The 12759-nt window shown below is 41.6% G+C and overlaps 1 protein-coding gene across 4 annotated transcripts in view; it reads left to right on the top strand.

Annotated features, from left to right (window-relative positions):
- Positions 1-12393, top strand: part of PDE6D (phosphodiesterase 6D) — a 50316-nt gene extending 37923 nt beyond the window's left edge. For all 4 annotated transcript variants that reach the window (XM_082466193.1, XM_082466194.1, XM_082466196.1 and 1 more), the window contains 4 exons: positions 8335-8423; positions 8978-9103; positions 9827-9932; positions 11817-12393. In XM_082466193.1, the coding sequence (XP_082322319.1) occupies positions 8335-8423; positions 8978-9103; positions 9827-9932; positions 11817-11898 (403 nt within the window). In that variant the 3' untranslated portion in view covers positions 11899-12393. The remainder of the gene's footprint in view (positions 1-8334; positions 8424-8977; positions 9104-9826; positions 9933-11816) is intronic.
- The last annotated feature ends 366 nt before the right edge of the window (positions 12394-12759 follow it).

Genomic DNA, 12759 nt, shown 5'->3' with positions numbered 1-12759 from the left:
AGCCAATTCCCTTCTTGGTGAATTGCTATGAGTCGAAATGTTATATATCTTCCATCCTTAGATTGGTGTCAGGATTGGAGTTAATATCATTAGAGAATTATCTCAATATCATTGCAAATTATCCAGCTTGAGTATGAATTACCTTGAAGGAAATGAGTAAAGTTCTTTGGTTTTAAGTAAAGAAAACCCACAAAATTATCAGAATAATGCCCAAATATAAGGTGACCCTGAGTATAAGACAATTTCTTATCTTTCCAATGAAAAAATATTTTTACATACATATTTAAGATCATAATTTTAATAAAATAATATATGAATTTAGAAATATTATTTCCCTCCACTTGTCCCTTTTTATGAAACAATGTTGCCTAAAATTTTTTACATGCAACTTTGATGTCAATATTTGGCACCTAGTAGGTTGTCAGTAAGCATTTATTGAATGAATGATAGTTTGAGATCATTGAGCTATATGGAGAGCCCTGGATCACTCTGTGAGGATCCATTGAAGGTTTCTGACCAGGAAGCTAATACACAAAGGTGGAGTGGTATTTAGCCTTTTCTCAGGGGAAGTGGAGATATCACAAATCTTCTGCTTAAGGGAGGCCAAGGTGTGGCCAGGTGTTGGCCTAGGGGCACAGACGGAGCCCTGACTTAGGAGTCAGGCAGATTTGGATTTAGAAACTGCTGGAAGCTGAGTGGTCCCAAGAGTCTCTCTGAGGAGGTGCCACTGAAGCCAGGCCCTGAGGGTGTAAAGAGTAAGGGCAGAAACTCTCGGACGGGCATCACGCAGGCAGAAGAGACTCTACTGTCTCGGAGACAGAGGAAGGAGCCCACTGTGACCAGAGGATAGTGACTGGGGACCTTGGAAACCACGGAAAGGACTCAATTTTTTTTTTAACTGGAAGGGAAAAAATGGGATTGACATCTAATTTGCAGTCCTAAGAAACCACTTCCTTCTGTGAGGAGAATGGGTTGGAGGAGGAGTCAAGAATGGAAGCAAGGAGGCCAGATTGGAGATGATAATTAATAATAATAATAATAATAGCTAACACACTGCTTCCTAAATGCCCAGGGACTGTTCTAAGCACTTTACATGAACCAACTCATTTAACTGTGCTTCCCAGTTAGCACCCTCTTTCATTCTCAAAAGTACCGCAGATTTTTTTGAAGTATAGTTGCTGTACAATATTATATAAGTTACAGGCGTACAATAAATATAGTGATACACAATTTTTAAAGGTTATACTCCATTTATAGTTATTATAAAATATTGGCTATATTCACCATGTTGTTCAGTATATCCTTGTAGCTTATTTTATACCTAATACCTCTTACCTCCCCTACCCCTATATTGCCCCTCCCTATTCCCTCTCCCCACTGGTAACCACAGTTTGTATGATAAACTCCAGGAAACTATGAATCAGCCAATTAACGTTTTCAGAGGGGCTTGATAGGTGGAGTGCTCAGTCTCCTCTACCCATCATTTTCAAACCATTCTATGAAAGCCACTAACCAAGACAACTCTACAGTACAATATGAAAGTAGGAAAAACTGTGGAATCTCATCTCTAAACTTCCTGAGGCCCCCCTTCCTTTTTGTTCCCTTCTGTCTTAACCCTGTCTCTTGGTTCTGAGTTTATGTGGGCATTTCTATTTGTCTCTTTTTCTCAGTGTCTTTTTTTTTTTTTCCTTTAACTCTCTCCCGTGAGTCTCTTTCCCTGTTTGTGTGTGTTCTGTTTCTATCCTCTTTACCCTCTTTGCCTTCCCCATTCCCTCTCTCTATTCTCTTCCCTTCCCCTAATCTCACTCGTTCTTTCTTCCTCCCTCAACTGGCCGGTGAGGTACTGGCATGTACAGTGAATCTGTTCAGCTTAATATATAAAAATTGATATTGACTATTTCCATTTAAAACTAATTAAGGCTCCCAAGGGCCAGTGTACTCCTTCCAAAATGCTTCTATAGATGATTGTTACAAAGTATTTTAAATCTTTTTATCCCAGTTCCTGCATACACATCTCTCAAGGAAATTTACCTAGTACCCCACTCATCTAACTGGTTTCTGCCAATCCCCACACCTTCCCTTCCCACTCCACCACCACCTCCCGACTGCCTTCTCTATCTCAGGTCTGTCCCCAGCTCCTGCGCTGGACTGCACCTAAATCATACCAGACCACGTGTTGAGCCAAGTGTCTCTCATTCTTCCATAATGTTTGTCTCAGTTTCTTTCCTTTGTTACCTTTCTAAGGCTTGATACTTTACAAACTATTGCTTTTGCTCTGAAGCTTATTTTTAAGCTGCTCTTACTTTTACGTATGAGTGCTTCTTTTGCCTGCCTAGTTCCGAATAGCAGCTACCAGGGACAGCTCTCTTCCAAGCAGAGGCTCCCTTAGTAACGAGCATTCCTTTGTGCTCATCCTGCATATAAATCACCAGGGAGCTTTTAAATGAGAAAAGACCTGGCTGACCCAGAAGGTGGTATTTATAAATAGTCCTCCAGCCCCCCCTCCTTAAAGCTTGTCCACCTAATCCTCTCCTCTCTCAAGACTGGAAGTGACTTGACCTTTGAGTCTTAAAACTCAGGCTCTTTTTCTTTTAAAACTCTGGTTGGCAAAAAGCTGTTAAAAATGTTCTCAGCAGGATGATGATCAGTCCTCAGAGCTTGCCTTTCATTTCCAACATTTTTAGCCAAATATGCTTCCTCTTCTGTGGACCAATTTTTCACATTGTTATTATTTTAAGACACTTACCTCAGTAATTTTTATTTCTTTTTACTGATAGGCTATCATGGATTTGTATTTTTATGATGTAGAAAGCTGTTGCCAAATGACTGCATCTCTATCATGAACTAAGAGCCTTCCTTTTCACTCCTAAAATCACAGAACTTGGAGGGGCTCTAAGTAGCCTCCATCCCAGCATCACTGGATAGAGCTCTGTTGTATTTCCCTAATGTTGTATTATTTACTGAAGCTGAAATCTCATAGGTTTTTGTTAGGATTATGAAATGAAGTACATGATGTAGACACTAATAGATAGTGTCTATTTACCTAGTACCCCACTCATCTAACTGGTTTCTTCCAATCCTCACACCTTCCCTTCCCACTCCACCACCACCTGCCGACTGCCTTCTCTGCCTCAGGTCTGTCCCCAGCTCCTGCACTGGACTGCACCTAAATCATACCAGACCACGTGTCTGATTAGGGTACATGCAGGAGCTGCCTAATTGTTGAATTGGCCAAAGATTTTTTTTTTTTTACTATATTTCCCAAAAAGATAATTAAGTCCTTAATCTGATTATTTATAAAGAGAAGAGATGCTTATATTAGACAAAACATGTGTTTTTAGCAGCCTCTCTCCCTTGTTATAAAATATAGGAAACTTAAATTCACTATCCACTAACTATCAGAGAGAATACTCTAATTTGAGGCTGTTTTCTTTTCATCCCCTAACAGATTGAAGAGTAAGTCCTGGTCCTAGGCTTTTCTTTGCTGACCTGGGCCAGGGGTAGTAATGCTTTTTGTAGAAGCTACTAGGTCTGATCCATCTGTTGCTTTGTGGGGAGAACCCCTTCCCCAAGGCTTTTCTTTTTTTTTTTTTTTTAATTTTATTTATTTTTGGCTGTGTTGGGTCTTCGTTTCTGTGCGAGGGCTTTCTCTAGTTGTGGCAAGTGGGGGCCACTCTTCATCGCGGTTCGCGGGCCTCTCACTATCGCGGCCTCTCTTGTTGCGGAGCACGGGCTCCAGACGCGCAGGCTCAGTAATTGTGGCTCACGGGCCTAGTTGCTCTGCGGCATGTGGGATCTTCCCAGACCAGGGCTTGAACCTGTGTCCCCTGCATTGGCAGGCAGATTCTTAACCACTGTGCCACCAGGGAAGCCCCCAAGGCTTTTCTTGCAGTAGTTTTGCTGGAATGTCCTACTTGCATGTGAGCCTGGAACTTTAGAAGTAATTTTAGTTCTGTTATTTAATTTAAGAAAATTTGGTGTCCAGTGTGGCTGTATTTGTACATAAGAGACTATCTGTAGAAAAAGAATAAAAAACGTGTACACAGCAGGTTGAATAAGTACTGTGTCTTCTGAAAACCTTGGGCTTAAATGTCTAAGGCAGTTCTGTTTAGATCAGCACTCAGCGTGGACTTGCTAGAGCAGTAGTAGCTGTTGTTTTATTTCTCCAGTTGGGGAAGCTTTCTCTTAATATATGGAGACTCTAGAATGGGTAAGAATATGTGTAGTAATTAGAATTGTAAGAGATGGCCTAAGCAAGTATGGATACTTTTGACTTGCTTTTGGATTCAGTTGTTAAAAAAAAGTGGAGTGTAGAAATATGAAACAGAGGAGAGAAAACCACGTAGGTACAGCAGAGCAGCAGTATTCAGCAATACAATGAGCACACAAGGTGAGTTTGTTAGGATTACACACATGGAGAGGAGAGTAGCACAACCAACACAACTTCAAAGCAATGGTGGGTTCATGTCGGGGGACAGTGCCCAGACAGACCAAGGGCATAGGAAGCTTAGGGTACCCGTCACATTCAAGGCACCCTACTGGATAACCCTTGGTTCTCTTTTGTGACTTTTTTTATATAGCAACAAAACTTAGAAGGAATCTCTCCAGAGGGTTAAATGTAGTACCATTATGTACGTAATGGTGCTAATCAACTGTGTTGTTCAGGGTTCCTCACTGCAAGCTACCAAACAATGGGAAAGGCCCTCAAAGGCTCTCTGGTGCTTTCAGAACTGACTGCAGTTGGAGGAACAGGGGGAGCACTGCAGAAAAGGTGGGGTTGGCACTACCTGCTGCCCCACCCTGAAGAAATGCTGACTTTTCCTCAAATCCTTCTGTGACTACAGCTTCAGGGCCCCAGGTGTCCAAGCCTAGCTCACGTGCTTGCCCCCAGCTGCACCATGACCAGGAGAGAAGGATCTGGATCTTCTAGTTGCTGTAGTGCAAAGCAGTCACTGCCTCCCATGGGGGAAAGGAGGCTGCAGGGTGCTGGTTGGGAAGGTTTGGTTGCTAGACAGCAAAAAAAAAAAAAAAAAAAAAGGCATGTAAACTGTATCTATCTGAAGCCCAGTGTCTTTATAAATATTAACCATCTTTCTCAGGCTCAGCCAGCATGCATGGAGAATATTAATTTCATTTTCCTTTAATGATTTGTTCATTGTTTTTAAAAACAAAAACAAAAAAACTTGGGACTATCTTTTTAAATTTAGTTTTTATCAAAGTTGTGTGTGTACATCAGTTAGAGTCATAGTTCTACCCAGTGTCTAATGAAGAACAGCATTCCATGTGCTCCCATTCCTATTTTCTACTCCCCAGAGAAAACTATTTTCAATTCTTTCTAGCTGATTTATTTGGTATTTATCTTGATATTTCTAAATAGCACACTGTGGTTATGTCTTAATGTTTCCGTTTTGGGCATTATTTATCAACTTCCCATGATGGAAATGAGTTTTGTTCTTTCTCCACACTTTACGCTTAATCACACACACTCTCTTCTCCTTCCCCCATCCTCCCAGGATAATTGTATTGGATCCATAGCCTGTCTTTTTATTATCACTACATCAACACTGTTTGCAATGAAGCCATGTAGTGTACTGTGACTACTACTTTCTCCCAGTACCACCTTTGATTTTTCCCTGATGTTAATAATTGTCTTGGTTTTTTAATTCATTTGCTTCAATTTTCTATACTTCTCACTAATGTGACCTCCAAATCTCCCCTAACTGAATAAATCCTCTTTCCATATAAACACATTAGATATTCTATGAATTTCGTCTTTATTTTTAATTTCATCTTCTTTTAATTTTTTTTTTTTTTTTTTTGGCTGCATTGGGTTTTCGTTGCTGCGCGCGGGCTTTCTCTAGTTGCGGCGAGTGGGGGCTACTCTTCGTTGCAGTGCGTGGGCTTCTCATTGCAGTGGCTTCTCTTGTTGCGGAGCATGGGCTCTAGACATGCGGGCTTCAGTAGTTGCAGCAACGCGGGCTCAGTAGTTGTGGCTCGCGGGCTCTAGAGCACAGGCTCAGTAGTTGTGGCGCACGGGCTTAGTTGCTTCGTGGCATGTGGATCTTCCCAGACCAGGGATCGAACCCATGTCCCCTGCATTGGCAGGCAGATTCTTAACCACTGTGCCACCAGGGAAGTCCAAATTTCATCTTCTTAAAAGGAAATCTCTTCCTAAGTGTTCTGACTTGCTCCTGTCTGGACCCTGGACCAGTCACCCTCCAGGCCTGCTAAGGAGCTATTGTCTTGGGGTCTCCTTCAACATCACTCTAAGGACCCCTTTACCTGTCTCTTGTTTTAGATCCCTTGCTTCCTCGATTCAGTGTCATCCTCTTCCTTGGTCTTCCCTGTCATTTTGAAGGAGCATGTTACCGTTCGTTTCTTGAGAAAGTAAAGGTTTTTTTAGTTTTAGGAATCATTTCCTTGAGAATTTTAAAGGCACTGCTCCATTTTTTTCTGTCCTCCAGAGTCCCTGTTGAAAAGTCTCATTCATTCTGATTTTGACCCTTTGCGTAACAACTTATTTTCCCTCTGGAAGCTTCTCTTTAACCTTGATGTTCTGCAAGTTCACAATGATGTGACTTGGGCCCTTGCTGGACTTTTTCTTGAATTCGTTTGTCTGATGACTTCCTCTCCTTGGTGTTTTCTGTTCTTTCTCAAATTCCTGCTAGTTAGATGTTGGACCTGTTGTACTGATGTCAAGTTTTTGCATCTTTACTCTCCTGTTTTCTATCCTTGTAGTCTTTTTCTTTTTCTTTCTGAAATAATCTCTCAACTTTGCCTTCCAACCCTTGCGTGGCGTTGTTTGGTTCTGCTATCAAAATGTATATTTTCCTAGAGGTTTTTTTGTCCTCTGAACATACTTTTTTTATTTAATTGGTATTGTTGATGCATTTATTGTATGATGAGCAATACAGAAACAAGAAAATATAAATATGTAAGTTAGAAGGCATTTTCTGACTGAAAGAGATTATCAGTTGACCAGTCTCAAAAGTTTTAACCTTGAGCCAAAGAAAAATCACCTAAGATACACAAAATTCAATGGTATACAATTTTTAGTACAGTATATATAAGGATTATGTTTTTTTAAGATTTATTTATTTTTTATTTATTTTATTTTTGGCTGTTTCGGGTCTTAGTTGTGGCACACGGGATCTTCGTTGAGGCATGCGGGATCTTTTGTTGCGGTGCACGGGCTTCTCTTTAGTTGTGGTGCATGGGCTCCAGGGCACATGGGCTCTGTAGTTGTGGTGTGTGGGTTCCAGGGCACATGGGCTCTGTAGTGTGTGGCACTCAGGCTGTGTAGTTTGTGGCACTCGGGCTCTCTAGTTGAGGTGCATGAGCTCAGTAGTTGTGGCACACGGGCTTAGTTGCCCCGCAGCATGTGGGATGTTAGTTCCCTGACCAGGGATCGAACCCATGTCCCCTGCATTGTAAGGTGGATTCTTTACCACTGGACCAGCAGGGAAGTCCCTGTAAGGATTATGTTTTGCTGGTTGTTTTTGTGTTTGTTTTTAATGCTCATTTTTAAAAGTTTGTATCTTCCTCTGTAGCCTTTTTTTCCTCTAAGTTGCTTTTTTTTCCTCTTTGTTTTGGTCTGTCTTTCATAGTAAATGCTTTCTTGAGTTTCTAGTGATCCTTGGTTATCTTCTCATATTTAAGAGCAGGCCACTAAAAAGCTACGTGAGAGGTCTGGACTTGTGAGTCAAGCTTATGGACTGTGATCTTCGCTGTAGGGCAATCTGCCTGAGTCATTTACTGGAATTTCTCTCATATCTGTTTCTTTAGGTCTTTTATCTTGGCTGGTCATATTCTGTTGGAAAATTTTAAATTTTGCACTGTTCATTTTCTGCCTCTTTCTTGCAATTTCTAGATGTGTACAGTCTCTGAGTTCTCATGTTGTAGACAAAAATATCTCCCCTGGGTCTCTGCTTTTTCCTTTAAATGCCTTTTGTACTCTCCTACACATTCTTCTTTTTTTTTTCTTTTTAATTTATTTATTTGGCTGTGCCGGGTCTTAGTTGCGGCATGCAGGACCTTCATTGCCGCATGCGGGATATTTAGTTGCGGCATGCAGGCTCTTAGTTGCAGCATGCGGGATCTAGTTCCCTGACCAGAGATCAAACCCGGGCCCCCTGCATTGGAAACATGAAGTCTTAACCACTGAACCACCAGGGAAATCCCTCTCCTACACATTCTTATTTGCTTTCTTGGCACTTAGCAGTTAGGCCAACTTGCTAAAAAATAAACCAGAGTTGATAGGAGCAAATCTGAAACACCTAGAGTACAAAGTAGGAGTCACTTCAGTGCCTTGTTTTTCCTTAATATATTGATCAGAAATTGGATGAACCTTCGGGATGCTGAGACAGGGAAGATACTCTGGCAAGGAACAGAAGACCTGTCAGTCCCTGGAGTGGAGCATGAAGGTACTTTCCACCCTTTGTCTGCACAGGGCTGATGACGCAGAGCAGGCCTAGGCATCAGGGAACTGAGTTAATGGAGACCCACCAGGGGATGGGCCTCTGCAGGCATAGCACGTCAGTCCACGTGGTGCTGAGATGTCTAGTTTCTTTCTTATGTTTCTTTCTCCTACTTCCCCAAACCCACTTCGTGCTGAAATTTTAGCATTAGAACATACCCAAATATACAAAGTAAGATCTCAACTTTTTTCTGAAAGAAAATTTGTGTTTTTATCTCCTTGAAATAAAAGAAAAACCAAGGGAACAGAATAGAAAGAAGGTTCCCATTCAGCCCCTTTCCTGATAAGAGGATCTGGGTAAGGCCTTTAGATGCACTAAATCTGTTGTTCCTTGAAGATCTTTCAGTCAAATGCACTGGACCAGTTTGGGACCTCTGCCTTTAATTAAAGTGTAATTCTGTTACCAAGGCATTTTATGAAATTTAACATAGATAATATACGCTCTAAATCATCTCTAAGAAGCTCCCAGAAATGCTTTCAATATTTCTTTTTCTTTACCAGCCCGTGTTCCCAAGAAAATCCTCAAGTGCAAGGCAGTGTCTCGAGAATTGAACTTCTCTTCAGCAGAGCAAATGGAAAAATTCCGCCTGGAACAAAAAGTTTACTTCAAAGGGCAGTGCCTAGAAGGTATTCTGCTGCCAACATGCCTGAAATCTGGGCTTAGGGACAAAATCTGGACAGGGACAGAAGTCAGGACCCAGTGAACTAAAGCACTGCTTTGATAACATTTATTTTGCAACTCAGTTTGTGATAGGGTTCCTACACCCTGGCAGATTGGGGAGCCCTGGCGAAAAGAAGCAAAAACAAAGCTGGCAACTACAGGGGCTCTGAGCCCAACAGAAGGGTTACTGACCCTGGAGGGCCTGAGGTTGGTGCCTGCTTTGTCACTGGCGTGGTATTATAACATGGTCACAAGGAAGCTGCTGGTTAAGGCCTGGTACAGTGCTCTCCATACAGTCTTGTACAGATTTGACTGGCAAGGCCACTCTGCATTGAGTTTTTACCATGAAGTCTAAGAGTGTACATATGTGTCTTAGAGCTGAAATTCCAAGTGAAAAGGCCTATTCTGTACTTCCATTTATATAATTTACATCCAGCCTACTTCTAAGAAAATATTGCTGGTCCTAGTCCTTTAGATCCCAGAGCATAGGGAGCAGGCCTCTAGTGTGGTTCAGGGGACAGCCTGAAGGGGGCTTCCATGTCCTTTCTTGTGCCTCTGGCCTGGGAAGTTTCTGATGGCTTCAGTGGTGGGTCTTGGGGTAGGAAGAGACTTGCTCTAAAGGATGGGGACATGGAGCCCTGAGACTCTGCCCAGGGCGCCAGCTCACCTGCTTTTCCTTCTTCCTTCAGAATGGTTCTTCGAGTTTGGCTTTGTGATCCCTAACTCCACAAACACCTGGCAGTCCCTGATAGAGGCAGCGCCCGAGTCCCAGATGATGCCAGCCAGCGTGCTAACGTGAGTGAGCGGGCCGCAGGAACTGTGGAGGTGTCTAGAAGCAGGAATTCCAGGCACGTGGGACTCGTGGTCCCGTTCAACAGGCAGGCAATCTAGGTTGAGAAGAAGGGTAAAAGAGTATCCAGGGGTATCCGAAGTTACAGCTTACTGACTTTTGTCATGTGAAAAAGACAGTGTGATAGAATGAAAAGAATTAAAAACTTCAGATTAAACCTTTAGACTAAATTCCTGATTAACCCTGACTAGCTGTGTAATCTTGGACAATGTACTTTACCTCTCTGGGCCTTATTCTCCTCCTCTCTAAATGTAGAATTAATAATTCTCTCTCACAGAGGTATAGTGAGGATAAAATGAGATGATATGGAAGGAAACTGGCATATAATATATATTAAGTCTATGCTAATTTGCTCCCTTTCCTTACTATCAAACTTCTGGTACTCTGTACTTTGTTTGAATGGCCTTCAGTGGAATCTGGCAAAGTCCTAATTCTGTTTTAGAGGATAATGTTTGGTTATAGTTTTTCAGAGACTAGCTTACAATTTTAATAGATATGCTTCCTGCTCAAAGAATAATTAGTTTGTCCTTTGTCCCCAAAAGTCAGTCAATAACTGCCTACCTACCATTTTTCTCTTGGGAAAAGATTTTAGTCTTTTAGAAGTTTTAGCAGTATTGCCTAGTAACAAATTATTCACACAGATAATTGTGCAATATTGGATCATCTCTTTAAACAGGTCCTTTATGAAAGCCACATTGAATTTGTAAATAGAGGTTATTTATGTTATAAGTCTTGAATAGATTTTTAATTTGTATAATAGTAGGTATTTTTATATTCCATCAACCAGTCAGATCTTGAGTTCCTTATTTACCTATTTTATAATTAATTACTAGCAAGAAGATATCTGCTGGATATTAATTACCCTGGGAAAGTACAGTGTCATATGTAGAAGGGCATTTTTTAGATTTTGTTAACCATTATTTGACTTATTCTTGGCCAGGCCTGATTTCTTTCAGGTATTAACACCACTAAGTCTGTGATAACATATTTAGGTTATTTAAGTTATGTCTTACTTTTTAGAACCCCAAAGTAGTACCACTGTTGCCTTTAACTCAGTACAAGAGTAGTTTGATTTGGAAACACTGAGATAACCACCAAGAAAAATGAAATTGCACACTGTATACAATACAGGTGTATTGTTTGGGGTTCTTAAGCCATAAGCCATAGAAACTGACTCTGGCTTACAGGACAGTGTTGAAAGGGTAGGGCTGAGACCTGAGAAACTCGAAAGATGCAGGTGGCAGGAACTGTGGATGGTTTCCTCAAGGAGCAGCTGTGGGAAGGATCTTGCTCAGGGAAGAGAGTCTGATTGGCCCAAATTACATCCTGTGCCCACCCCTTTGCCAGGCGAGGGCGGGGCCACTTGGTTGACCCATGGACTGGAGATAGGGTGGTTCCCCAAGAGAAGAACAGAGTGCTGTTACCCAAAGTGAGGAGAATAGATGCAGGACAGGCCAACCCACAGCTGTCCACCAGAGTAAGTTATGTAGGAAAAGATACATCTGCAGGTTTCCATGTGAATCAGAAAGTCAGTCATATTTATAGGCACCCCTGTGTGCATAGCACTCTAAGGGCCTTAGGTATACTGTGGATTAAGACATGCTCCCTCTTATGATTTCTGAACTTGAAGAAGACCTACCTAGTCACATAAGTTAAATGTCAATGTTAGACATCTAACCCCATATGGACATAGATTTTAATATCCCCAAACCAAGGTTATAGGTGAGTGCATGTCCACAGGCCCAGCAAACCCAGATTGAAACCACTTTGTGGAAATGAGATCTGTTGTCTAACACGCTCACTCTTTCGCCCTCTCTTCTTACTTATAGTGGAAATGTTATCATAGAGACAAAGTTTTTTGACGACGATCTTCTTGTAAGCACATCCAGAGTGAGACTTTTCTACGTTTGAGAGAAGAATATGTGTGCATTTCAAGAATTCATTTTTTTAGGGGGAAGGAGGAAACTGTCTACTTTTTTCATCTATACATTTGATTTTTGACACTTCCAGCCCTAATTCCCTCTACGGCAAAACCCACCTGCGGCCACCAGGGGACCAGCTCTGTGTAGGTAACCTGATGGCTTTTTTCTCTCAAGCCACCATCTTCAACTGACCAGATTAAACTCCCAATCCCAGACCAGGGCAGAGGGCATGCCTCAGCTCCGTGGAGTAGACATGGGGACAAACACATACCACAAGCTGTTCCCGTCACCCTCCCTGCCTCCTTCTTGGGCCCTGCAGGCAACACATCTTCCTTTGACCCCTGGTTTTGGAAAAATTCAAGTTCCTGACCCACGTTTAGTTTTTTCCTACCATTTCTATTTCATACATTCTCATACATTTAACTTGTAAAATAGACTGTGATATTATTGTTACATAGTGAATTAAAACATATGAATTAAAATATTCCTATGTCTTTAGCATGGCATTGCTTTCATCTCTCCTTTTTTTGGAATGTGAACCTGGCTCCATGATGGGAAGAAAGACATTTAACAGACCAGACCGTAGGATCACAGCTATATTTTACTCCAGAGATCGACTGATAGATCTTGTGGTTCCTGAGTGCTTCAGTTGCTGCTTTCCAAGAAGGTACAACATACCTGAGCAAGACCCATGACCTTGACATTTGTCTTTTAGATGTGATATTTCGTGGTTCTCTTCCACAACATACATGCACCCTCTGCTTGTTTGTACTGTTTTTAACTTTTTCCCTTCTTTTATAATGTGCATTTGTTCAAGAGATTTCCAGAAAGGTTAGAAGTTCTAAGTTGG

Source organism: Balaenoptera physalus (genome assembly GCF_965194825.1).
Source record: "Balaenoptera physalus genome assembly, chromosome: 6".
NCBI lineage: Eukaryota > Metazoa > Chordata > Mammalia > Artiodactyla > Balaenopteridae > Balaenoptera > Balaenoptera physalus.
The sequence above is the reverse complement of the archived record's forward strand: the minus strand, read 5'-3'. Positions and strand labels throughout refer to the sequence as shown.